Below are 27,796 nucleotides of genomic sequence, written 5' to 3'. Positions count from 1 at the left end.
GTGTCTCCGTGTGTCTGAGTGACCAGTGTCTCTGTGTGTCTGAGTGACCAGTGTGTCTGAGAGTCTGAGTGCCCAGTGTGTGTGAGTGACCAGTGCCTCTGTGTCTCTGTCCAGAGAGCCCTGTGTGAGCAGATCCTGTCCAGCCCAGCCTTGTCCTCCTGCAGTGCCCTGGTGCCCCCGGCCTCCTTAGTGCCAGCCTGCGTGTCGGACGTGTGCCAGTGCCCACAGAGGAACCAGTCCCACTGCCTGTGCGCCACCATGGCCGAGTACTCCCGCCAGTGCGCCCACGCCGGGGGGCGCCCCCAGAACTGGAGGACCCCCAGCTTCTGCCGTGAGTATGCTGGGGATCTGAGTGCACGTAGGAGCAGTGAGACAGGAGCCCCAGCTCCGAGCCTGCTGCCCTCCTGGAGCAGGGAGCCCCTGTGCTGCAGAGGGCAGAGATTCCAGCATCCTGCAGCCCAGAGGAGCAGACAGGGCTGGATCTGACAGGACTGAGTGTCAGCAGGTCAAACATTCTCACTGAAACTGAAGTTTCACACTTCAATGACAGCAATGCAGGATCAGAACAATCCAGTGACAAGTGTGAGGAGACTGTGAACTGTCTGCAAACAGCAAACTGGGACTGTCTGCTTGAACCTACCTGTCTACCTGTCTACCTGTCTATCTGTACACCTGATCCATCCTGTATTCCTGTCTACCTAAACTCTCCTGTGTACCTGAACGCTCCTGTCTGCCTGAACCAATGTGTCTACCTGTGTCGCTGAACCTGCCTGCCTTCTGTCTACCTCTATGCCTGAACCTACCTGTATACCTGATCCTACCTGTATACCTGAGCCAACTTCTCTACCTCTCTGCTTGAACCTGCCTGTCTACCTGAGCCTGCCTGTCCTCCTCTGGACCTGAACACCTGTCTCCTCCTGTCTTCTCTGCAGCCAGGACATGCCCCCGCAGCATGGTGTACACTGAGTGTGGGAGCTCCTGCACGGCCACCTGCTCCAACCCCACTGGGGGCAGAATCTGTACCAAGGAGTGTAGGAGCGGCTGTTTCTGCCCCCCAGGTAAAGAGACCCCCCATCCCAGCGTGCAGCTGCAGGAATCAGGACTGACACCATGGATTTCAAATCAGATCATTCTTATCTGCTGTGTGCTGGGAGAACAAGTGTCCTGTCAATGTGCAAGAAACCCCCACAGCCAGCTTGCCAGTTCACCCGTCTCTCACGGACACTGTCCCCTGTCTGACAGGTACTGTCCTGGACGACATCACCCACAGGGGCTGTGTGCCGGTGGAGCAGTGCTCCTGCACTCACAATGGCAAAGCCTTCTCCTCAGGGCAGTCCTACAGCAGCGCCTGTCGCAACTGGTACGCCTCTCACTGCACACTGTACAACACTGCACTGCACACACACAGCTGAACACCACCTGTACAACACTGCACTGCACACACACAGCTGAACACCAACTGTACAACACTGCACTGCACACACACAGCTGAACACCAACTGTACAACACTGCACTGCACACACACAGCTGAACACCAACTCTACAACACTGCACTGCACACACAGCTGAACACCAACTGTACAACACTGCACTGCACACACACAGCTGAACACCAACTCTACAACACTGCACTACACACACAGCTGAACACCAACTGTACAACACTGCACTGCACTCAGCTGCACAGCCACTGTACAACACTGCACTGCACACACAGAGCTGAACACCAACTCTACATCACTGCACACACACAGCTGAACACCAACTCTACAACGCTGCACTGCACACAGAGCTGCACAGCAACTGTACAACACTGCACACACAAGGCAACAGTATGCAACACACATGAACGACACTCTGCACACATGTTCAGTCAACAACAGCATGAATGGGACTCTGATCCTCTTCTCTCTGCTCTGTGTCCCCCTGTGTGTCTCAATGTGTGCCTCTGTGTCTCTATGTGTCCCTGTGTCCCTGCGTGTCCCTGTGTGTCCCTGTGTGTCTGGGCTGCAGCACCTGTGTCGGGGGACAGTGGAGCTGCCAGGACCTGGACTGTCCTAGAACCTGCTCTGTAGAGGGAGGCTCCCACATCACCACTTTCGACGGGAAGCCCTTCACCTTCCACGGAGACTGCTCCTACGTCCTGGCCAAGGTGCCTGAGCAGACAGCTGCGCCTGCGCCGATACCTGCCCCTCTGTGTGCCTCAGCAGGGCCACCTGACCGTCTGCGTCTCCCCACAGGACTGCTCTGGCGGCCAGTTCACCCTGGTGGCGGAGATCGTGAGGTGTGGGCTGACGGAGACCGAGACCTGCCTGAAGTCGGTCACCCTGTCCGTGTCCGGCACGAGCACGGTGAGTCCTCAGAGACAGGCCGCGCTCATGCAGAGAGACGCCCTGCCGCCTCTTGGTGGCGCAGAACGAGCGGCTGTGTTGTGCCCAGTGGGCGATGAGCCCCGGCCTGGCGCTGGGGTGGCAGGGAGGCAGGTGCCCCTCTGACGTGTGCGTTGTGCCCCTGCAGGTGGTAGCAGTGACGCCCAGCGGCTCCGTCCTGGTCAACGGGATGCTGTCCCAGCTGCCAGTGGCCACCAGTGAGCTGCTCTCCTCTCCTCTGCTCTGCTCTGCTCTTGTCCTTGTGAGACTGGGCGAGGGCCCGTGTGCTGACGCAGCCTGTCTCTCGTCCTCACAGATAACCTGACCGTCTTCACGCCCTCCTCCTCCTACACTGTGATCCACACCAGGCTGGGCCTGCAGCTGCTGCTCCAGCGCTCCCCCCTGCTGCAGCTCTACGTCAGCCTGCAGCCCTCGTACCGGGAGCAGACCTGCGGTAGGACAACCGCCTCGCTGTCCCTATGTCTCTCTCGGTGTCCCTCCTGTCGGCCTCTGTCTCTCTCAGTGTCCCTCTGTCTGCCTCTGTCCCCTCCTGCTTCTCTCTGTGTCCCTCTGTCTGCCTCTGTCTGTCTCTGTGTCCCTCTGTCTGTCTCTGACTCTTCATGTCTGCCTCTGTCTCCTCCTGCCTCCCTCTTTGTCCCTCCTGTCTGCCTCTGTCCCTAGGTGTCTCCTCCTGTCTCTCTCTACCTTCCTTTGTGTCCATCTTGTCTCCCTCTGTGAACCTCCCTTCTCCCTCCTGTCTCCTCCAGTTTCCCTTGGTCCTCTCTCTGTCTCCCCCTCTGTCTCTCTCTCTGTTCCCTCCTGTCTCTCCCTCTGTCTCCCTCTGTCTCCCTCTGTCTCTGAGTCTCACGGTGTCCTGCCCCTCTGCTCTCTGTCCCAGGGCTCTGTGGGAATTACAACGACGTGCAGACAGACGATTTCCAAGCTCCGGGTGGGATTGTGGAGGGGACGGCCTCAGCCTTCGGCAACAGCTGGAAGAGCAGAGGCAGCTGCCTGGACGTGAAGGACAGTTTCGAGAGCCCCTGCAGTCTGAGCGCGGAGAACGGTACGCAGCTCCTGCCCCCTGCTCACCCGCTGTCCCACACACACGTGGCACCAGCGCCCAGACCCCCTGAAAAATCAGAATCGGATGAAACTCCTCATATTCTGGTTCCCAGCTTGGCTTCTGGCTCGTGCTTCTTGGGCAGTACATAGAGTAGCTCCAGCCACTGAACCTCTCGGAGACATCTGAGACATCTGAGCTCTGTGCCTGTGTGTTCAGTCAGGCTTGGTCTCTGAGCTCTGAGCCTGTGTGCTCAGTGAGGTTGTGTCTGTGAGCTCTGTGCCTGTGTGTTAAGTCAGGCCTTGTCTGTGAGCTCTGTGCCTGTGTGTTCAGTCTGGCCTTGTCTGTGAGCTCTGTGCCTGTGTGCTAGGTGAGGTTGTGTCTGTGAGGACTGTACCTGTGTGTTCAGTGAGGTTGTGTCAGTGAGGTCTATGCCTGTGTGTTCAGTCAGGCCTTGTCTGTGAGCTCTGTGCCTGTGTGTTCAGTCAGGCCTTGTCTGTGAGCTCTGTGCCTGTGTGTTCAGTCAGGCCTTGTCTCTGAACTCTGTGCCTGTGTGTTCAGTGAGGTTGTGTCTGTGAGGACTGTGCCTGTGTGTTCAGTCAGGCCTTGTCTGCGAGCTCTGTGCCTGTGTGCTCAGTGAGGTTGTGTCTGTGAGCTCTGAGCCTGTGTGTTCAGTGAGGTTGTGTCAGTGAGCTCTGTGCCTGTGTGTTCAGTCAGGCCTTGTCTGTGAGCTCTGTGCCTGTGTGTTCAGTCAGGCCTTGTCTGTGAGCTCTGTGCCTGTGTGCCCAGTGAGGTTGTGTCTGTGAGGACTGTGCCTGTGTGCTCAGTGAGGTTGTGTCTGTGAGCTCTGTGCCTGTGTGTTCAGTCAGGCCTTGTCTGTGAGCTCTGTGCCTGTGTGTTCAGTGAGGTTGTGTCTGTGAGCTCTGTGCCTGTGTTTTCAGTCAGGCCTTGTCTGTGAGCTCTGTGCCTGTGTGTTCAGTGAGGTTGTGTCTGTGAGTTCTGTGCCTGTGTGCCCAGTGAGGTCTATGCCTGTGTGTTAAGTCAGGCCTTGTCTGCGAGCTCTGTGAGTGTGTGTTCAGTCAGGCCTTGTCTGCGAGCTCTGTGCCTGTGTGTTCAGTGAGGTCTGTGCCTGTGTGTTCAGTCAGGCCTTGTCTGCGAGCTCTGTGCCTGTGTGCCCAGTGAGGTCTGTGCCTGTGTGTTCAGTCAGGCCTTGTCTGTGAGCTCTGTGCCTGTGTGCCCAGTGAGGTCTGTGCCTGTGTGTTCAGTCAGGCCTTGTCTGCGAGCTCTGTGCCTGTGTGTTCAGTCAGGCCTGGTCTGTGAGCTCTGTGCCTGTGTGTTCAGTGAGGTTGTGTCTGTGAGCTCTGTGCCTGTGTGTTCAGTCAGGCCTTGTCTGTGAGCTCTGTGCCTGTGTGTTCAGTCAGGCCTTGTCTGTGAGCTCTGTGCCTGTGTGTTCAGTGAGGTTGTGTCTGTGAGTTCTGTGCCTGTGTGCCCAGTGAGGTCTATGCCTGTGTGTTAAGTCAGGCCTTGTCTGCGAGCTCTGTGCCTGTGTGTTCAGTCAGGCCTTGTCTGCGAGCTCTGTGCCTGTGTGTTCAGTGAGGTCTGTGCCTGTGTGTTCAGTCAGGCCTTGTCTGCGAGCTCTGTGCCTGTGTGCCCAGTGAGGTCTGTGCCTGTGTGTTCAGTCAGGCCTTGTCTGTGAGCTCTGTGCCTGTGTGCCCAGTGAGGTCTGTGCCTGTGTGTTCAGTCAGGCCTGGTCTGCGAGCTCTGTGCCTGTGTGCTCAGTGAGCTCTGTGCCTGTGTGTTCAGTCAGGCCTGGTCTGCGAGCTCTGTGCCTGTGTGCCCAGTGAGGTCTGTGCCTGTGTGTTCAGTCAGGCCTGGTCTGCGAGCTCTGTGCCTGTGTGCTCAGTGATGTCAGTGTCCAGTGTCCTCAGCGTGGCTCAGGGCAGATCTCAGTCATCAGGCCTCTCTCTCACCTGCTGCTGTGCTTCCCCTCACAGAGCAGTTTGCCAAGCGCTGGTGCTCCCTGCTGTCCCAGAAGAAAGGTCCTTTCGCTGCCTGTCATGGTGAAGTCCTCCCCGATTCCTACGAGAAGGTACAGCAGCTCCTCGCTCACCTCTGTCCCCTGCAGCTGCTCCCCGACCCCCCTAATACCTGCTCCTCTGCCCCCAGAACTGCATGTACGACAGCTGTAACTGTGAGAAGAGTGAGGACTGTATGTGTGCTGCCATCTCCTCGTACGTCCGTGCCTGTGCTGCTAAGGGGGTGCAGCTGGACGGCTGGAGAGCCAGAGTCTGCAGTAAGTGTCTGCAATAGCCAGGGACCTGGGAGCTTTCAGGGCAGGAAGTTCAGACACCCGGGGGGAGTGTTCCTGTGACTGAAACCCTGGTTCTCCCTTCCTTCAGCCAAGTACTCCAGCACCTGCCCCAGGACTCTGGTCTTTGGCTACAGCATGACCAGCTGTAATCGCACCTGCCGCTCCCTCAGCCAGCCTGACCCCACCTGTAGCGTCCAGTTTGTGCCTGTGGACGGCTGTGGCTGTGCCAAGGGGACCTACATGGACGAGGAGGGCAAATGTGTGCCAGCTTCACAGTGCCCCTGCTACTACCAGGGCACAGTGGTGCCAACTGGCGAGACCGTGACCAGGGACGGGACTCTGTGGTGAGTTCCTGTCTGCCGGAGGGGTCTGAGAGGCACATTTCCACAGTGCACTGCTGGGAATCAGAAGATGAATTTGCTGCTCTTGCTTTGATCCAAGAGAGTGATGGTCTTGATGATCTCTGTTCCTCTTTCAGCACATGCAGCAGGGGAACACTGAACTGCATGGGGTCGACCCCCCTGAAACCAGGTACTCTCCTCTGGACTGAAATGGTTCGTGAGACTGTGGCTAGATTAAGCACAAGGAACTAAGCGGCCTCTTGCCTCGCTCTCTCCTCCAGAGTGCACGAAGCCGATGATCTTCCTGGACTGTTCCAAAATTCAGCCGGGCTCCCCTGGAGCGGAGTGTCACAAGAGCTGCAGGACACTGGACACCGACTGTGTGAGTCACCGCAGCCCTGTGTCACACACTATAGTGTCGCTCCGAAAACACACTACACACACAGCACTGTGTCACACACTATAGTGTCACTCTGAAAACACACTACACACACAGCACTGTGTCACACACTATAGTGTCGCTCTGAAAACACACTGCACACACTGTACTGTCACTCCAAACACAGCACTGGAAACAGTGTACTGTCACTCCAAACACACACTGCACACACAGCACTGTATTGTCACTCCGAACATAGACTGATCACACTGTACTGTCACACACTGTACAGTCACTCCAAACACACACAGCACTGTCACACCAAACACAGACTGCACACACTGTACTGTCACACACTGTACTGTCACTCCAAACACACACAGCACTGTCACACCAAACACAGACTGCACACACTGTACTGTCACACACTGTACTGTCACTCCAAACACACACAGCACTGTCACACCAAACACAGACTGCACACACTGTACTATCACACACTGTACAGTCACTCCAAACACACACAGCACTGTCACACCAAACACAGACTGCACACACTGTACTATCACACACTGTACTGTCACTCCAAACACACACAGCACTGTCACACACTGTACTGTCTCTCCAAACACACACAGCACTGTCACACCAAACACAGACTGCACACACTGTACTGTCACCTGCATTCCACTGCCCTCTAGGGGTCATCCTGTCCTGGCTAATCCTGACCCTGTGCTCCCTGCAGATCAGCACACAGTGCATCTCTGGCTGCGTGTGTCCAGAGGGCCTGGTGTCCAACGGCCATGGACGCTGTGTCCCCGTCTCCCAGTGTCCCTGCGTCCACAACGGACTGGAGTACAAGCCTGGGGAGAAAATCCAAGTCGGCTGCAACACCTGGTGGGCTGACCGTTGTGTTTTACCTGCAACTCCCCTTTCACAACAATGACACAACGTGAAGCCATATTTCAACAATGCTGCATTAAAAATGTCCCCTCTCCTGTTTCCAGCACCTGCAATGCCAGGAAGTGGCAATGCACGGACAGGCAGTGCCAGGGCTCCTGCACCATCTATGGAGATGGGCACTACCACACCTTCGATGGGAAGAGGTTCGACTTCAATGGCGAGTGTGAATACACCCTGAGTCAGGTATGCACTGCGCCGGGGAGGGGCCCCAGAGTGGTCCCCAGTCCGCAGAAAGAACCACCAGGACCCTCCTTCCTCCTTCCTCCTTCCAATCGCCCGTTTCCCTGCTTCTGCGACACGGGGAGTAAACTCTCCAGAGTCGGACAGCCTCACACACGAGCAGAGACCCGTGAATCTGACCTCCCAACTGCATGTCTCCCCAAAAGTCCCCGACTCAGGCAATGTCCCACAGGCCACCCAGGCTGTGTCTCTCACCCCTGCTCTCTCCTGTGTGCAGGACTACTGCAGCAGCAGCCCAGACAACGGCACCTTCAGGGTGATCACTGAGAACATCCCCTGTGGCACCACTGGGACCACCTGCTCCAAGGCCATCAAGCTCTTCCTGGGGGTGAGACTCCGCTACCCTGCCTGCAGCTCTCAGGGGATCATAACTGTCCCTCCTGCCTGGAGAATCACATCGCCACCCTGAGGACAGGACGCCTACAGCTAGACTTACCCCTGTTCCCTTTCTACTTCCAACTCACTCTCACACTGTCTCATAATTTAGACACCAGAGCTCGAGTCTTCATGGGAAGTGGGTTAAATTAACTGTGTGGAGGGGCAGCCGGATCCTTCTAAGCCAGACACTCTGATGACATCTCCCCCTCCTCTCAGAAATCATCAGATTGCTACTGTCTGTGCTGACTGCAGTTCTGAGTAACGGATCGGCATGTTGCTCCTGCAGAAAAACGAGCTGCGTCTGTCTGAGGGGCGCTACGAGGTGGTGACGAGAGACACTGGCGCCGACGTGCCCTACAAGATCAGCCACATGGGCATGTACCTGGTGGTGGAGGCAAGCAATGGGCTGATACTACTGTGGGACAAGAGGACCAGCCTGGCCATCAAGCTCAGCCCCTCCTTCAAGGTAAAGAGACCCACAGAGATCTCACTATGCTCACGATAAGGAGCCAAACACAGGGCTTTCAGCATTGACTGTAACAAACCCATCCCGTCTCATTGCATTCTGAGTGAGGAATATATTACACATGAGTCAGAAATGAACATACCACAAAATGCCCTGGAAAATCTGAACAACTCATTGTCCCTCCTCTCCCCTCTCTCCTGCTCCTTCTCTCATCTTCTCCCTTTCCAGGGTAAAACCTGTGGCCTGTGTGGGAACTACGATGGCAAAGGGAGCAATGACTTCACCGTCATGAGCCGGGAGCTGGTGGTCAGCGCCCAGCAGTTTGGGAACAGCTGGAAAGTGTCTCCCAGCTGCCCAGATAAGACTGTGGAGAAGAACCCCTGCAGCTCCAACCCCTACAGGAAGTCCTGGGCAGAGAAACAGTGCAGCATCATCCAGAGCAGAGTGTTCACAGCCTGCCACTCTCAGGTACTGCGATCACACTGGAGCTGCAGGCAGCCCAGGGCAGGAGAAGATGGGAAATCATCATACTGTATGTGAGAAGTGAGACATCTCTGTGTCCCCCTGTCTGCAGGTGGACCCCACTCCGTACTACGACGCCTGTGTGACGGACTCCTGTGCCTGTGACAGTGGAGGAGACTGCGAGTGCTTCTGTACAGCTGTGGCTGCCTACGCTGGGGCCTGTAATGCAGCTGGGGTTTGTGTGGCCTGGAGGAGCCCCCAGATGTGCCGTGAGTACAGTTAGAGAGAACAACCTGTGCTAAAGCTGTGCTAACTCCCCTCCAATGTGCACCAGCAATGATACAAAAGTGCACGTAGAACTGCAAGGAGTTCAGCTTCTGTTACTCTCTCTCTCCTTCCCCCAGCTCTGTTCTGTGACTTCTACAACCTCCCTGGAGAGTGTGAGTGGCACTACAAGCCCTGTGGCTCGCCCTGCATGAAGACCTGCAGGAACCCCTCAGGGGAATGCTCCAGTCAGATCCCAGCCCTGGAAGGTAGGAACGTCACTCCAGAGCCTTTCAAAGACTCTAAACAAAAGGTGCAGAATTGCTGGTTAATGATGAGTTTTATCTCATGACCTCTGATCTTGCACGGATGTTTAAGCAAAGAAACCTGTTCATCCTCAAACCTCTAAGCTGGTGTCCCTCTGTCCTACTGTGGTGAACAGGCTGCTACCCCAAATGTCCCCCCAAGAAGCCCTTCTTCGACGAGGACTCGATGCGCTGTGTGGCCAGGAGGCAGTGCGGCTGCTACGATGCCAATGGGAAACGCTACAGCAATGGAGAGAGAGTGCCGTCCACAAAGAACTGCGAGGCCTGGTAAGACTGGCAGGAGCAGCCCAGCTGTGGGCACAGACAGGGTTGTTGTCATGAAGCCAGTCAGCCCTGCAGCAACATGGATGACATGAGCAGCTTCTGTGTGAGTCTCTGTCTTTAGATCAGCAGCTGCTTTGCTGATTACAGAATTGCTAGAACTTCACCCCCTTTCAGGATATTTCTCCCAGGTGACCAGGAGGGAGAGACATGGGAAGGTGACCAGGAGAGAAGGACGTTCAGACTGGTTTAATGTTCCAGCAGGAATTTGTCACAATGCTAAATATAACTGGAAACATGGAAGTCATTCAAAATGTAAACATAAGATGCATTCCATCTAGTGGGTGGAATTATAAGACCAGTCAGACCATGCCAAACACTCCTGTAAGAATAGCTCCTGTTCAAGGTCAAACCTAAGGATTTTCTGAATCACACAGACCGATCTCCTTACTGAAGACAGACTACAAAATAACATTCAATCCTTAATAGGAGGCTCTTTCTTTCACATCTCTTTCAAGATTTGACTACATATGAACATGATGAAAATTATAGAAAATGACAGATTTGTTTTTCATCACATTTGTTGCAGGATGTGGTGTGAAACAGACAGTTCCCATACAGGAATAAAGGAATCTGTTCTAATTTTTTTTGCTGTAGCAACATTACATAAACCTTGAAATGAATATATTAAGAGCTTATACAGAATAATGTAAAATCTGCTTAGATAATCAGAAAAAAATAGTTCTTATTTCTATTTCATATTTATAGATGGAATACTTTCATGTTTGCTTCCTTCTTATTCTCTGCAGCTATTGCTCAATGAAAGGAGTACAGTGTTCTCATGAACCCAAAGGTGAGTAGAGGCCATTCATTCACTTTCGCTTCATGCAATTAAATAACGAACACACTCACCACACAGGCACCGTTTCCAAATTGGATTGCTTCAGACACTGTGCACTGTTTGGCATCACATGTCTCTTGAGCTGTCGTATTTCCCTTTGACTCCAGAATGCAAGTGTGTCTACGAGATGCAAGAGTACCCGCTGAACGCTGTGATCTACAACACCACCGACAGTATTGGAGGCTGCATGTCGGCCGTCTGCGGACCCAACAGCACGATCCAGAGACGGGTGTGGCCCTGTGCCATGACCACTGCAAAGCCCACAACCCCCTTCCAGTTCACCACAAGACAGCCGGCCTCTACCACCTCCGGGGCAGGACCAGGTGAGGACCAGGGGTCTGCAGCAGCTCCTCTAGAACCAGGAGAGCAACAGAATCCATTGAGCTGCAGGCTCAGCTCCTTCATGGGGCCTCTTCACAATCTGCAGGCGAAGTGCAGGGGTCTGGGAAAGTGTTTGAGTCCTGACTTTTATTACAACCTGGAGATTCACTACATTATAGTTTGCTTTACCTTACACATTAAAAACAACAGATGCTTGATCTAGAAAACCAAATATCTGATGATAATGGTAGACCATGATATTTCTGTAATTAAGGGAGTTCTCTTTTGTGTAAATTATTTGGGTGTTTATGCTTCAGAAACTGATCATAACTATTCTACAGTGTGAAAGAAGTGCAAAGCACTTTCTAATTTCTCACTTTCATCCCTTCAAAGTTTTATACCAATTGTTCTGACAAACCTTTTCCTTAACCCAGGTTCATATTATAATGAATGCCCTTTACCCCGCCTTCCTTCACAGCTACTTCTGCAGGACCAACAAAAACCTCTGTTGCTCACTGTGAAGAGGAGACCTGTGAGTGGTCAGTCTGGTACGATGTCCACCAACCTGATATTGTGAGAAGCGATGGAGACTTTGAGACTTTCACAGCCATCCAGGAAAAAGGCTACTCCATCTGCAAGACACCCAGCGACATACAGTGCAGGGCCAGCAGCTACCCAGACACGCCACTCAGTGACCTCGCCCAGGTGGTCCAGTGTGACAAGTCCGTGGGCTTGGTCTGCCGCAACTCTCAGCAGTTCCCTCCCTTCTGCTACAACTATGAGATCCGAGTCCTGTGCTGCAGCTACAAGCCCTGCCACAGCACCACCCCTGCCCCCACAACATCCACTCCTCACAAGTCCACCGTCTCCGGCACCACTAAGTATACCACCAAGCCCATCAAGACAACTGCCTCCTCCAGCACCAGGACAACCTCCGCCCACACCAGCAAGCTCACAACCCCTGGGCACACCAGCAAGACGGCATCAACGAGGATGACGCCCACGCAGGCACATACCCGGACCACTGAGACGACCCCAGTCAAGCTGAGCACTCCTGCTCCAACTCCACTCACAAGAACCACAAAGATCGCATTCACGTCCAGCAGCGTCCCCACCTCCCTGTCCACCAGCTCCCCCACCACCTGCAAGCGCCAGTGTCAGTGGTCCCAGTGGTTCAACACCCATTTTCCCACAGTGGGCCCCAGTGAAGGAGACTTTGAAACGTACGACAGGATTAAGGAAAGCGGAGGAAAAATCTGTGGTCAGCCAAGCCAGATAGAGTGCAGTGCGGAGAATTTCCCCAACAAGAGCATAGCGGACGTTGGACAGGTCGTGCAGTGCAATGTCTCCCAGGGTTTGCTGTGCAGGAACGTGGATCAGAGTGGACGCCTGCCGCTCTGCTATGACTACAAGGTCAGGGTGCTCTGCTGCAGCCTGTACGAGTGTGAGACCACAGTCGCTCCGCCCACATCCAGCAGAGCATCGCCAACTACCACAGGATCACTGAAAAGCACCACTCGAGGCACCACAACATCCACCTTTGAGGTCAGGACAGGAAGCACCACTGTTCCCAAGACCGGAGGGCTTGTGTCCACGTTGATCCCAACAGTAACGAAAACATCTGCTCAGACCTCTCAGACAAGGACAACTACAGCCCGGACAACTAGGATTCGGACAACATCAAGCTACATTTTGGATCTAACAGAAACCATGCCCGACCTGACACTACCTCCAGACTTCACCAGGACCACTACTGAAAGAACCACCAGAGAAACAACCTCCAAGAAAATGTCTCCAGAAACTCTCCCTTACGCCTCCACAAAACCCCTGTCTACAACCACTAGCCAGGTGACAACTTCTCTGAAAACCACTCCTGTCAAGACCACCGTCACTCCCAGAACCACAACTAAAGTCATTACAGGATCAACCACCAGGGCTACTTCAGGTCCAGTAACTTCCAAGAGGACCACAACACCCAGAACTTCAACATCTCCTGGAGTCACCAGAACGACACATCCAGGACACAGTACCCGTGTGACATCAATGCACCCAGTAAGTCACAATAAGACTACAGCCTGTAAGCCCTTGTGTAGGTGGACACAGTGGTTTGATGTCAACAAGCCCTCAGCATCATCTGGAGGAGATTTTGAGAATGTCACTGGAATTAGCAAAGCTGGATTCAAGGTGTGTGTGAATCCCAGGAACATTCAATGCAGAGCTGTTGATTTCCCCAAGACAAAACTCTCTGAGCTCAATCAGAACGCGACCTGTAACCTGAAGGGTGGACTAATGTGTTACAACCAGAAGCAGCCTGGCCCACAGAAAATGTGCCTGAACTATGAGGTGAGGTTCTTGTGTTGTGACTCATGTGAGAAGACCACAGCTATACCACACACCACAAGACCTACAACATCCAAGACAACACCAGGCAAGACATCAACATCTTCAGCAATCTCCAGAACAACAGGTCCAGCTCAAAGTACCCGGGTGACATCATCCCTCCCAGTAACAACCACAAAACCCCAGTCCACAACTCCCACTCACCTGCCAACTTCTCTAAAAACCACTCCTGTGAAGACCACCATCACTTTCAGAACCACAACTAAAGTTATTACTGGATCAACCACCAAATCCACTTCAGGTCCAGTAACTTCCAAGAAGACCACAACACCCAGAACATCAACATCTCCTGGAGTCACCAGAACGACACATCCAGGACACAGTACCCGTGTGACATCAACTCACCCAGTAAGTCACAATAAGACTACAGCCTGTAAGCCCTTGTGTAGGTGGACGCAGTGGTTTGATGTCAACAAGCCCTCAGCATCATCTGGAGGAGATTTTGAGAATGTCACTGGAATTAGCAAAGCTGGATTCAAGGTGTGTGTGAATCCCAGGAACATTCAGTGCAGAGCTGTCGATTTCCCCAAGACAAAACTCTCTGAGCTCAATCAGAACACAACCTGTAACCTGAAGGGTGGACTAACGTGTTACAACCAGAAGCAGCCTGACCTACAGAAAATGTGCCTGAACTATGAGGTGAGGTTCTTGTGTTGTGACTCATGTGAGAAGACCACAGCTATACCACACACCACAAGACCTACAACATCCAAGACAACGCCAGGCAAGACTTCAACATCTTCAGCAATCTCCAGAACAACAGGTCCAGCTCAAAGTACCCGGGTGACATCATCCCTCCCAGTAACAACCACAAAACCCCAGTCCACAACTCCCACTCACCTGCCAACTTCTCTAAAAACCACTCCTGTGAAGACTACCATCACTTTCAGAACCACAACTAAAGTCATTACTGGATCAACCACCAAATCCACGTCAGGTCCAGTAACTTCCAAGAAGACCACAACACCCAGAACATCAACATCTCCTGGAGTCACCAGAACGACACATCCAGGACACAGTACCCGTGTGACATCAACGCACCCAGTAAGTCACAATAAGACTACAGCCTGTAAGCCCTTGTGTAGGTGGACACAGTGGTTTGATGTCAACAAGCCCTCAGAATCATCTGGAGGAGATTTTGAGAATGTCACTGGAATTAGCAAAGCTGGATTCAAGGTGTGTGTGAATCCCAGGAACATTCAATGCAGAGCTGTTGATTTCCCCAAGACAAAACTCTCTGAGCTCAATCAGAACGCATCCTGTAACCTGAAGGGTGGACTAACGTGTTACAACCAGAAGCAGCCTGGCCCACAGAAAATGTGCCTGAACTATGAAGTGAGGTTCTTGTGTTGTGGCTCGTGTGAGAAGACCACAGCTATACCACACACCACAAGACCTACAACATCCAAGACAACGCCAGGCAAGACTTCATCATCTTCAGCAGTCTCCAGAACAACAGGTCCAGCTCAAAGTACCCGGGTGACATCATCCCTCCCAGTAACAACCACAAAACCCCAGTCCACAACTCCTACTCACCTGCCAACTTCTCTAAAAACCACTCCTGTGAAGACCACCATCACTTTCAGAACCACAACTAAAGTTATTACTGGATCAACCATCAAATCCACTTCAGGTCCAGTAACTTCCAAGAAGACCACAACACTCAGAACTTCAACATCTCCTGGAGTCACCAGAACGACACATCCAGGACACAGTACCCGTGTGACATCAACGCACCCAGTAAGTCACAATAAGACTACAGCCTGTAAGCCCTTGTGTAGGTGGACACAGTGGTTTGATGTCAACAAGCCCTCAGCATCATCTGGAGGAGATTTTGAGAATGTCACTGGAATTAGCAAAGCTGGATTCAAGGTGTGTGTGAATCCCAGGAACATTCAATGCAGAGCTGTTGATTTCCCCAAGACAAAACTCTCTGAGCTCAATCAGAACGCGACCTGTAACCTGAAGGGTGGACTAACGTGTTACAACCAGAAGCAGCCTGGCCCACAGAAAATGTGCCTGAACTATGAAGTGAGGTTCTTGTGTTGTGGCTCGTGTGAGAAGACCACAGCTATACCACACACCACAAGACCTATAACATCCAAGACAACGCCAGGCAAGACTTCAACATCTTCAGCAATCTCCAGAACAACAGGTCCAGCTCAAAGTACCCGGGTGACATCATCCCTCCCAGTAACAACCACAAAACCCCAGTCCACAACTCCTACTCACCTGCCAACTTCTCTAAAAACCACTCCTTTGAAGACTACCATCACTTTCAGAACCACAAATAAAGTTATTACCGGATCAACCATCAAAGCCACTTCAGGTCCAGTAACTTCCAAGAAGACCACAACACCCAGAACATCTACATCTCCTGGAGTCACCAGAACAACACATCAAGGACACAGTACCCGTGTGACATCAACGCACCCAGTAAGTCACAACAAGACTACAGCCTGTAAGCCCTTGTGTAGGTGGACACAGTGGTTTGATGTCAACAAGCCCTCAGCATCATCTGGAGGAGATTTTGAGAATGTCACTGGAATTAGCAAAGCTGGATTCAAGGTGTGTGTGAATCCCAGGAACATTCAATGCAGAGCTGTTGATTTCCCCAAAACAAAACTCTCTGAGCTCAATCAGAACGCGACCTGTAACCTGAAGGGTGGACTAACGTGTTACAACCAGAAGCAGCCTGGCCCACAGAAAATGTGCCTGAACTATGAAGTGAGGTTCTTGTGTTGTGGCTCGTGTGAGAAGACCACAGCTATACCACACACCACAAGACCTATAACATCCAAGACAACGCCAGGCAAGACTTCAACGTCTTCAGCAATCTCCAGAACAACAGGTCCAGCTCAAAGTACCCGGGTGACATCATCCCTCCCAGTAACAACCACAAAACCCCAGTCCACAACTCCTACTCACCTGCCAACTTCTCTGAAAACCACTCCTGTGGAGACCACCATCACTCCCCGAACCACAACTAAAGAAGGAGAAACTAGCCATGAGGCAAAATCTACTTCAGCTTTTGTGACCTCTGAGAGGACAACCACACCCAAACCGTCAACTCTTCCCACAACTGCCAAAACTACAGGTCCGGCTCAAAGTACCCGCATGACATCATCTCTCCCAGTAACAACCACAAAACCCCAGTCCACAACACCTACTCACCTGCCAACTTCTCTGAAAACCACTCCTGTGAAGACCACCATCACTCCCAGAACCACAACTAAAGAAGGAGAAACTAGCCATGAGACAAAATCTACTTCAGCTCTTGTGACCTCTGAGAGGACAACCACACCCAAACCATCAACTCTTCCCACAACTGCCAAAACTACAGGTCCGGCTCAAAGTACCCGCATGACATCATCTCTCCCAGTAACCACCACAAAACCCCAGTCCACAACTATTCACCTGCCAACTTCTCTGAAAACCACTCCTGTGGAGACCACCATCACTCCCCGAACCACAACTAAAGAATTTGAAACTAGCCATGAGGCAAAATCTATTTCAGCTTTTGTGACCTCTGAGAGGACAACCACACCCAAACCATCAACTCTTTTCACAACTGCCAAAACTACAGGTCCGGCTGAAAGTACCCGCATGACATCATCTCTCCCAGTAACAACCACAAAACCCCAGTCCACAACACCTACTCACCTGCCAACTTCTCTGAAAACCACTCCTGTGGAGACCACCGTCACTCCCAGAACCACAACTAAAGTCATTACTGGATCAACCACCAGGGCTACTTCAGGTCCAGGACACAGTACCCCAGCAACATCATCGCACCCAGTAACTGGAGCGGTTGTGTCCACTGTGATCCCAACAGTAACGAAAACATCTGCTCAGACCTCTCAGACAAGGACAACTACAGCCCGGACAACTAGGATTCGGACAACATCAAGCTACATTTTGGATCTAACAGAAACCATGCCCGACCTGACTCTACCTCCAGACTTCACCTGGACCACTACTGAAAGAACCACCAGGGAAACAACCTCCAAGAAAACGTCTCCAGAAACTCTCCCTTACGCCTCCACAAAACCCCTGTCTACAACCACTAGCCAGGTTACAACGTCTCTGAAAAGCACAATGGAGACAACGCAGGTCGTGAAAACTACAAGTGAAGCAGCACATAGTAACACTGTGACAACATCCACAGCAGTTCCCATGAGTTCACAACGATCTACCGCAACGACCAAAACAAGAACTACAGAGTTTACTACTGAAAAGAAAACAACTGAAAAGCCCACTTCTGGAATACCATCAATAACATCTTCTCATGTGTCTCCTGGACAAACAACTCCTGGAAAGACTACCACTGCTCAGACCACTAGTGAAAGGATAACTACAGGACAAACAACACATAGACAGACTATTGCTACTACAGAGACATTACCTGGATTTTCCACTACTGTAAAAACCACTCCTAAATTTACAGCCTCCACCACAACCCCTCGGATATCCACAAAACCCCAGTCCACAACACCTACTCACCTGCCAACTTCTCTGAAAACCACTCCTGTGGAGACCACCATCACTCCCAGAACCACAACTAAAGAAGGAGAAACGAGCCATGAGACAAAATCTACTTCAGCTCTTGTGACCTCTGAGAGGACAACCACACCCAAACCATCAACTCTTTTCACAACTGCCAAAACTACAGGTCCGGCTCAAAGTACCCGCATGACATCATCTCTCCCAGTAACCACCACAAAACCCCAGTCCACAACTCCTACTCACCTGCCAACTTCTCTGAAAACCACTCCTGTGGAGACCACCATCACTCCCAGAACCACAACTAAAGAAGGTGAAACGAGCCATGAGACAAAATCTACTTCAGCTTTTGTGACGTCTGAGAGGACAACCACACCCAAACCATCAACTCTTCCCACAACTGCCAAAACTACAGGTCCGGCTCAAAGTACCCGCATGACATCATCTCTCCCAGTAACCACCACAAAACCCCAGTCCACAACACCTACTCACCTGCCAACTTCTCTGAAAACCACTCCTGTCAAGACCACCGTCACTCCCAGATCTACAACTAAAGTCATTACAGGATCAACCACCAGGGCTACTTCAGGTCCAGTAACTTCCAAGAGGACCACAACACCCAGAACATCAACATCTCCTGGAGTCACCAGAACGACACATCCAGGACACAGTACCCGTGTGACATCAACGCACCCAGTAAGTCACAATAAGACTACAGCCTGTAAGCCCTTGTGTAGGTGGACGCAGTGGTTTGATGTCAACAAGCCCTCAGCATCATCTGGAGGAGATTTTGAGAATGTCACTGGAATTAGCAAAGCTGGACTCGAGGTGTGTGTGAATCCCAGGAACATTCAGTGCAGAGCTGTCGATTTCCCCAAGACAAAACTCTCTGAGCTCAATCAGAACGCGACCTGTAACCTGAAGGGTGGACTAACGTGTTACAACCAGAAGCAGCCTGGCCCACAGAAAATGTGCCTGAACTATGAGGTGAGGTTCTTGTGTTGTGACTCATGTGAGCGGACTACTGTTGCACCACACCCTACAACACCTGTAGCATCTACTACACCTAAACGCACGACTGCTGCCACTACCAAAGTCATTACCGGATCCCCTCCTGCCACTACTGAGAAGACCACTCCCATGAAGACCACCCGGGTGGTGACCAGCCCCTCGGTGACCAGTGCCAGGACACAGTGTGTCTGCCGCTTCCAGGAACAGAACCTTCCTCCTGGTGAGGCTGGAGACTTTTTGTTATTCCTTGTTTGGGGTCTTTGTGCTTAGTATGCTGGACACATCTAACAACAGAGAGCCTCATTTCTACAAATTTTCCACAAAAGGTTTAAACGATAAGTGCATTTCTTTCTCTCTAGTTTGTTGATTATAAATTGCATTCGGGGGTTTTAAATAGAATCATCTTCCCTCACAAAGTTCACCCCCGTGATGTACACAGACCTCATTCTGAAAGTATTATTAAAAACTACTGTCCATTCGCTTGTCTTTGTTCAGGGAGCACCATATACAATACGACAGACAATGGCGGGTGGTGCTACATTGCTTACTGCAACGCCACCTGTGGGATTGAGAGACACGTTACGGAGTGCCCCTCCACTCCCAGTGCCCCAGCCACCACTGCGGAGACAACAACAGGGACCCCCAAGACCTCAACCCCAGGACTACCGACCACCACAGCTCCAGAGAAAGACTGCTCTGCTGTGTTTCCGCCAAGGAAGGTAAGGACACAGCCCAGCCCCTCCAGCGTCTGTGATTCATGCCGAATGTGACCCTGTCTCCTGTCTGTCCCTGAGGCGAGGGTACTGACGTCAGTAATCACAGACAACAGGGCTCTTGTAATGCTGTCATTTACAGTGCTGTCCAGAGTAACCTGTCTATGTACTGCAGCAGACTTACTAAGTAGCTACAAAGGGTTTAGTCCTCCTTCACATCGGAGTCAACAATAAGAGGCAGAGAGAATTGCACCAGCAGGCATCATGGTGTCTAGAGTTTACACCAATAAGACTGTTTCACTGAGACTCCTGCTGCAGGCCCCTCCTTCCTGGGCTCTGTTAAAGGGACTGGAGGAGAACAGTTGTGAAGCGCAAGCCTGTGAACTTGTCCCCCCAGCTGAACGAGACCTGGAAGATAGACAAGTGCACCTACGCCACCTGCGAGGGGCCCAACCAGATCTCCGTGCAGCCCGTGAAGTGCAGCCCGGTGCAGCCGCTGACCTGCGCCAACGGCCGGCCGGCCCACAAGGTGTACGACGCCACGGGCTGCTGCTTCCAGTACGAGTGTGAATGTGAGTCTCTGCTCTGCCCGAGGGCAGGGGTGGGACGCCCGAGACACAGTCATGCCAAGTGTCTCAGAGAGGAGCGTGTTGCTTTCAGCCCATGTATCTCAACACAGGCAGAGCAAGGGCCACAGTCTGTACCGGAGCACATGAAGACATTTCAGTCTCTAACTGCTTCCTCAGAGCACCTCAAATGCAAACGAATCTGCCTGCTGCTGCTGAAACCCAGGAGCCCAAGCAGCTGTGATGAATTGCTCTTCCTCAGCTCTTCTCCAGCTGAGCCTCCTCCTCTTGAGGACCTCCTGTCCTCACCCCCCCTCCTCCCTCTCTGACAGGCGTGTGCGCCGGCTGGGGGTACCGCCACCACATGACCTTCGACGGGACGTACTACCCCTACAGCGGGCCGTGCACACACGTGCTGGTGCAGCAGGTCGCCCCGCGGCTCGACCACTTCCGCGTCTACGTGGACGACGGGGACTGCCACGGCCGCAGGAGGGGGCGCTGCGCCCGCACCCTGCGCATCTTCTACCAGGCCAACGAGGTCACGCTGACCCAGAGGGACCGCCAGAACCTGGTAACCAGCAGCACCCGCTGGCCCCTGCGCCAGCACTGGCCTCTCTAGGCTTCTGTTCTGGCTCTGTGGCCCCAGATCCTTCCTGACCTGGAGCTGCAGAGTCGCATGTTCCTGTCCCCACTCCTGGGAACGTGTTTGTTCACAAGTGCACTGTAAAAACGTTCAGGGTCCGGCGCCCCTGACCGAGCGTCGACCCCTCTCCCTCTCTCTCTCCGGTCTGACCGGCCGCAGGTCTTCTTCAACGGCCGACGAGTCTTCCCCAGCCTGTACAGGAGCGGCTTCAAGATCTCCTCCACCGGCGCCAGCCTGAGCGTGCAGATCGTGGACATCAATGTGGACGTGGCGTACGCGGGCATGGTCTTCGTGGTCAGCGTGCCGTACAAACTCTTCTCCCACAACACCGAGGGGCTGTGTGGTGGGTGTCTGCTTTGCTCGGAAAGCACCAGCTGAGGCCAGAGCGTCCCACTCAGTGCCAGTTACCACATGACGTCCTCTGGATTGTAACTAACTCCACCTAAATCAGTGCACAGATAACTGTGTTCTGTACTACTGCTTGATCACCTCCTGCCAGTGCTGGGCAGCTTTTACTGAGTGCAGCAGAATCAAATTGTGGTGTGTGGGATCCTGCAGGACTCTAAGATCATTTTTAGAAAGTCTAAGAGGCCTAGGATTTGAATTGTGGAAGTTAGGCAGAGGCACACTGAGTAACAAAACGCAGCTCTGGAGTGAGAGTGTAGAAACACACAACAGGCAACTCTTCTGATTTTCTCACTTCTCCTGGAGCTGTCTGACCCTCTGAGGGCTTTGACCCTTCCCTTCCAACACCAGTGCTCAAGCGCAGCTCCTCCTCCACAGGCACCTGCACCAACCAGAGGGCGGACGACTGCCAGCTGCCCAGCGGCGACATCGCAGACTCCTGCACCAAGATGGCCAAGGAGTGGCTGGCTCCTGGCCAGAACAAGTCAGCCTGTGAGCAGCCCATCTCCACCACGGCCGCGCCAACTTCACAACCCACCACGGCGCCAACGCCTTCCCGCCCCACTGGGACCCCGACCACTGTCCCGTCCACCCAGACCACCCCCTGCAAGTCTGCCCTCTGCGACCTCATCCACAGCGAGTGAGTCACCCTGCAGACTCAGCTTGCCCTCACAGTGTTGCTCTGGGGTCGGGGACGTGCTCTGTTGCTTCACGGAGATAAGCCTGCTCCTCTCTGCCACAGAGTCTTCCGGCCCTGCCACGCCCTGGTCCCTCCAGAGCCCTTCTTCCAGTCCTGCGTGGCGGACGCCTGCGAGCTGGGCGATGCGGACGTGGAGTGCAGCGGTCTGGAGAGCTACGCCGCCCTGTGTGCGGAGCAGGAAGTCTGCATCGACTGGAGGAACCACACTGGGGGCCAGTGCTGTGAGTCTCAGCTCGATACTCACTGCTGAAGGACACGGCACTGCTCTGCGCCCATGTTGTCCGGATCAGCCCCTCGTACCTCTACAGGGGCTGTGCTGTTTCCCTGAGCGCCCATCCTTTTACCTAAAAGCAACATCAGTGACCTGTTGAGATCATGCAGTGCCAATTTGATCACACCATGAAAGTGAAATGTTTTGCACCAGATTCTTATCATGAGCAGTGGAATCTGAGTCAGAACTCAAGAAGAGGTATTTCTGGTCGGCAGTGACTTAAGAGGACCTGTCTGCCATGTCTCCTGTGCTGATTTCTCACTGTGTCCTGTCCTATCCTGACACTCTGCTGCTGTGTCTCTGCAGTGTTCCCGTGTCCCAGTGGGAAGGAGTACAGAGCCTGTGGGTCCGAGGTGGAGCTCACCTGCAATCACAGGTACAGCCAGACAGTTCAGGGGCTCCTGGGAATGACAACCTCCTGCAGCTGCTGAGAGAAGGGGCTTCAGTCTCTCTGTCACAGTTTGTCTTTATCTGTCTTTGAGGCACTGAGCTTCTAACTTATATTGTCATGAATTATCTGTCATCGTCTCTAAGATTGCATAGATATTGTGTAAATTGGATATATCCTGCACACATAAAAAAACTTTAGAAAACTGTTTCTTCGTGTCATCCCTGTATCAAAGGTATAATGAGGAATTTGTCAGCAGTGAAAGGTCTCATCTGGCCGAGGGCTGTTTCTGTCCCAATGGAACCATGCTGTCCAGCCCCCATTCGGATATCTGCGTGTCCTCCTGCGGTGAGCCTGCTGACCGACTGACCCCCGACTCGCTCACAAGACCTCTGTCTTTCTCTGATTGATTTCTGCAGCACAAGTAACACTCAAGGATCTGTACCTGAGCTGTTTGACAATAGGGGCCCACCACAGCCCAATATGAAGCTGCACAGTGTTTCCAGCCTCTAGTACCCTGACATGAATTCATGCATGACGCAGACATGATTCATGTGTGATCTGATGGATGCAGTCTGCAACCTGATCTGTCCTGTTTCAGCAGTCTGCTTGAGGTGGGGGAGAGGGCTGACTCAAACAGTGAGCTTTGCTGGGGTAACTGATCTGAATGAGGGAGGATTCAAGCAGCTCGTTAGGGACAAAGATGGGGTGGATGGAGATAGTCCACTGCACTGGACCACACTGGGGAAAGTTCAGACACAGGACCTCACAGGCCCACAGCCACTCTGAGTGGCTCCAGTGTGAAACAGAACCAAGACAGAGATCAGAATCCAGCTATGTGAAACTCTTTCAGTTCCCAAGTCACAGAGTCTAGTCAAGGACAAAATTATCCTCATTTTGTACTCAAGATATCCAATATCTAAGATGTCCAGTGCAGGATTTATATGACTGATTGACTGATCTTGTGTTGTTAACGGTGCTCATTCTGCATTTGCAGAGCCCAGGAACGTCTGTGTCCTGAACAACATCGAGTACCAGGTAAGAGAGACCCTCCCCCCTCCTAGGGCCACTCGGAGAGCAGGGGAGGTCTGTGCACCCCTGAACCCCTGGAAGAGCTGCGCGGTGCCGTGGTGAGGATGTGTCACATGTCTCCTGTCCTGTCCTGTGCAGCCTGGGGTGATCGTGCCGGTGTCCCTGTGCGAGGAGTGTCAGTGCACCTCTGAGATAGACCCCTTCACACAGCTGCACCAGATGCAGTGCAGGAAGCAGACGTGCGACAGGAACTGCCCAGCGGTGAGAGATGTGATACAGCTCTGATGTCCTACTGGTGCGATTGATAGAGAGGAGAACTGGACAGAGCCTGGAAAGTGTGTAGATGAAGGAAGGAGACTCTCAGAGCACAAGGCAGCTGTTGAGCCTTTGCTTGTTAGGGGGCCCCTGCTGGGACTGAAGCCCCTCACACGTGTGTCTCCACAGCCCTGCCTCTGCTGTTAACTGTGCTCTTTCCTCAAACCACAGGGTTTCCGATACCAGGAGGTCCCTGGCCAGTGCTGTGGAAAGTGCACCCAGGTTGCCTGTGTCTTCCCCATGCCCAACATCCCGGGCAGCACTGGCAACACCGATGGCAACACCACTCCCACTGGCAGCACAGGCCACACTGGCAACACAACACCTAAAGGCAACAGTGGCAACACAACACCTAAAGGCAGCACAACACCTAAAGGCAACAATGACAACACAACACCTAAAGACAACAATGACAACACAACACCAAAAGGCAACAGTGGCAACACAACACCTAAAGGCAGCACAACACCTAAAGGCAACAATGACAACACAACACCTAAAGACAACAATGACAACACAACACCAAAAGGCAACAATGGCAACACAACACCTAAAGGTAACACAACACCTAAAGGCAACAATGACAACACAACACCAAAAGGCCACAATGACAACACAACACCTAAAGGTAACACAACACCTAAAGGCAACAATGACAACACAACACCTAAAGGCCACAATGACAACACAACACCTAAAGACAACAATGGAAACACAACACCTAAAGGCCACACTGGCAACACAACACCTAAAAGCAACAATGGCAACACAACACCTAAAGGCAACAATGACAACACAACACCTAAAGGCCACAATGACAACACAACACCTAAAGGTAACACAACACCTAAAGGCAACAATGACAACACAACACCTAAAGGCAACAATGGCAACACAACACCTAAAGGCCACAATGACAACACAACACCTAAAGGCAACAACGACAACACAACACCTAAAGGCAACAATGACAACACAACACCAAAAGGCAACAATGGCAACACAACACCTAAAGGCCACAATGACAACACAACACCTACAGGCAACAGTGACAACACAACACCGAAAGGCAACAATGACAACCCCACACCAACAGGCAGCAGTGGGAATCCGAGTGGAAATGGTGAAAGCCCTCTGTATGAGCTGAAGGTGAGTAAGAGCACTGTCTCAGTCTCAGGGGACAGGGGTGTGTGATGGACCTACTTCTCACTGACACTTATTACAATGCTTCTAGTTCTACTGTTACTACACTGCTACAAACTGCTGGGTTTGATACTACTGCCACTGCTACACCTGCCCCTGGATCTCATTAACACTCATCACAGGAGCACCTCTCCATTCTCCCCTCACAGCCTGGACAGAACATCACCTTCCCTGGAGACAACTGCACACTCTACCAGTGCTTCATGATCAACGGGCAGTACGTGCCCATCAGCACCAGGAAAGCCTGCCAGGTGTTCCACCCTGATGACTGTGTCCCTGTGAGTCTCCTGGATACAAACCTCACTCTAGACTCTACTAATACACTGGGCACCAGACTGGCACTAGACTGACCTAATACACTGGGCATCTGACTGTCACTAGGCTGGGCTAATACACTGGGCATCAGACTGGCACTAGACTGGGCTAATACACTGGGCATCAGACTGGCACTAGACTGGGCTAATACACTGGGCATCAGACTGTCACTGGACTGGGCTAATACACTGGGCATCAGACTGGCACTAGACTGGGCTAATACACTGGGCATCAGACTGTCACTAGACTGGGCTACAGTAATACACTGGGCATCAGACTGGCTCCTGGCTGGGTTAATGAGTACTGGTCACGTGGCACCATACTGATATAAATCGTTTTCTGTTTCAGGGCACCATTCGCTACACTGACGACGGCTGCTGTCAGATCTGTAAGTACAGCCAGCTGGACACAGGGTTTCACACAAACTGAAAACCCCCTCCTCTCAGGGCTGGAGCGTCTCTCACCAACAGCTGAGGATGTTGAGCAGATAGTCAGATGAAGAAGGGAAGGTGGAGGAGTACGAGGCAGGACTGGGCTTCCTCCTCTGCTGCATGAGGATGTGAGCAGAGCACAGAGCCAGGGCTGTGCTGTCAGCTGAGTAACGATGCCCCCCGTGTGTGTCTGCAGGCGATGAGAAGCCCAGGAGCTGCACTGTGCAGAAGAAGCCCACCACCATCACACACGAGGGCTGTGTGTCCAGCACGACTGTGGAGGTGTCGTCCTGCGAGGGCGCCTGCAGCACCTACTCCATGTGAGTACTGCCCTGCTGCTGGGCCTGGGGCAGGGGGACCCCCAGTGTCAGTCAGCTCCTGCCCTGATCCAGCACACTGTACCCCACTGTCTGCAGGGCAGGGGGACCCCCAGTGTCAGTCAGCTCCTGCCCTGATCCAGCACACTGTACCCCACTGTCTGCAGGGCAGGGAGACCCCCAGTCTCGGTCAGCTCCTGCCCTGATCGAGCACACTGTACCCCACTGTCTGCAGGGCGGGGGAACCCCCAGTCTCAGTCAGCTCCTGCCCCTATCCAGCACACTGTACCCCACTGTCTGCAGGGCAGGGGAACCCCCAGTCTCAGTCAGCTCCTGCCCTGATCCAGCACACTGTACCCCACTGTCTGCAGGGCAGGGGGACCCCCAGTCTCAGTCAGCTCCTCTCCAGTGTGATGTACCCCACTGTCCACAGGCATCACCTTTATATGTTTTTCTATATTATTTTATTATTATTTCGCCTGCAGGGAATCAGAACATCTTAATTCTTTACTGATATGTCTGAGACAAGAGCTCAGTCCTTCATCATCTCAGACACATGCAGTCCTCGTCCAGTAGGGAACCCCACCCCTCAGTCAGTGCCATCACAGGAACTCCTTTCAGAGTCTGTGCAGTGGAGACCGGTGGAGCCTGTCCCTGTCCATGGCCAGCGCTCAGGTGTGTCCACACTGCCCTGCGGCTCCTCCCCCAGGCCCCCAGGCCCTGACCCCCGTGCTGTGTCCCCCAGGTACTCCTCCGAGGCCAACGCCATGCAGCACAAGTGCAGCTGCTGCCAGGAGCTCAGCACCAGCCAGAGGAGCGTGACCCTGCAGTGTGCGGACGGCTCCTCCGTGCCCTACACCTACACCCACATCGAGGAGTGCGGCTGCAAGGACACGCGCTGCCAGGACTCGTACAGCGACCTGCTCCTCGTCACGGCCAGCAGGGGCCGCCAGTGAGCGGGACAGCAGGAGGGCGACTGGCCATGAGCTTCAGGCTCTGACCCACAGATACATGTCTCATATTTAGATCCTCTTCTTGAGTGGGTGATAATGACATTAGCACATCTATAATATAATAAAACAATGTACTTCTAAATATTGCATGTACCATTAGGCCAATGGATATGACATTGATCGTATTTTACTGCGTTTCACATGTGCTTGTATGGAACTTCTGGTAGCTGCAATAAAACTGTAGTGTTTGCATTATAAGTGGGCTTGCTGTGTCTCCTTGAATCTCACATCTGCAGCAGTAACTCCACCCAGTGTGGCACAGCGGTACCCCCTGTCCACCTTCACACTGGCATAGTCGCCCCACGACTCAGCGCAAAAGGGAGTTTATAACAGCAGGTCGGGAGGGACGACAACAACCAGGTTCAACCAGACTCCGCTGTCAGTGATTCGCAATCGCTCCTGACAGTCCAGTCCTCTCCCGAACGCTACGAATACCTACGAGCTCCCCATCTCTCTCTCTTGCATGAGCCCCGCTGTCTCGCACAGACAGTATACGACGCTGCCTGAACCTTCAATCAGTTTCCCGT

General features: G+C 52.8%; 1 protein-coding gene across 1 annotated transcript; it reads left to right on the top strand.

Moving 5' to 3' along the window:
• The first annotated feature begins 160 nt into the window (after window positions 1-160).
• Window positions 161-27,467, top strand: LOC138224449 (mucin-5AC-like). The gene is made up of 39 exons (XM_069181769.1): window positions 161-331; window positions 933-1,058; window positions 1,243-1,360; window positions 2,015-2,153; window positions 2,242-2,352; window positions 2,519-2,588; window positions 2,687-2,824; window positions 3,269-3,433; window positions 5,425-5,519; window positions 5,597-5,723; window positions 5,830-6,085; window positions 6,220-6,272; window positions 6,364-6,464; window positions 7,207-7,358; window positions 7,469-7,607; window positions 7,882-7,992; window positions 8,329-8,508; window positions 8,737-8,976; window positions 9,083-9,239; window positions 9,375-9,503; window positions 9,677-9,827; window positions 10,631-10,674; window positions 10,830-11,045; window positions 11,522-19,177; window positions 19,453-19,676; window positions 20,068-20,242; window positions 20,569-20,807; window positions 21,039-21,222; window positions 21,663-21,924; window positions 22,027-22,205; window positions 22,562-22,631; window positions 22,879-22,991; window positions 23,641-23,681; window positions 23,814-23,936; window positions 24,162-25,139; window positions 25,343-25,471; window positions 25,857-25,896; window positions 26,136-26,259; window positions 27,002-27,467. The coding sequence occupies exons 1-39, from the start codon at window positions 259-261 to the stop codon at window positions 27,210-27,212; spliced, it is 13,839 nt and encodes a 4,612-aa protein (XP_069037870.1). The 5' UTR covers window positions 161-258; the 3' UTR covers window positions 27,213-27,467.
• The last annotated feature ends 329 nt before the right edge of the window (window positions 27,468-27,796 follow it).

This window comes from Lepisosteus oculatus, chromosome 21, assembly GCF_040954835.1.
Source record: "Lepisosteus oculatus isolate fLepOcu1 chromosome 21, fLepOcu1.hap2, whole genome shotgun sequence".
NCBI classification, from domain to species: domain Eukaryota; kingdom Metazoa; phylum Chordata; class Actinopteri; order Semionotiformes; family Lepisosteidae; genus Lepisosteus; species Lepisosteus oculatus.
Note: the sequence above shows the minus strand (reverse complement) of the source record. Positions and strands in the feature narration are given on the sequence as shown.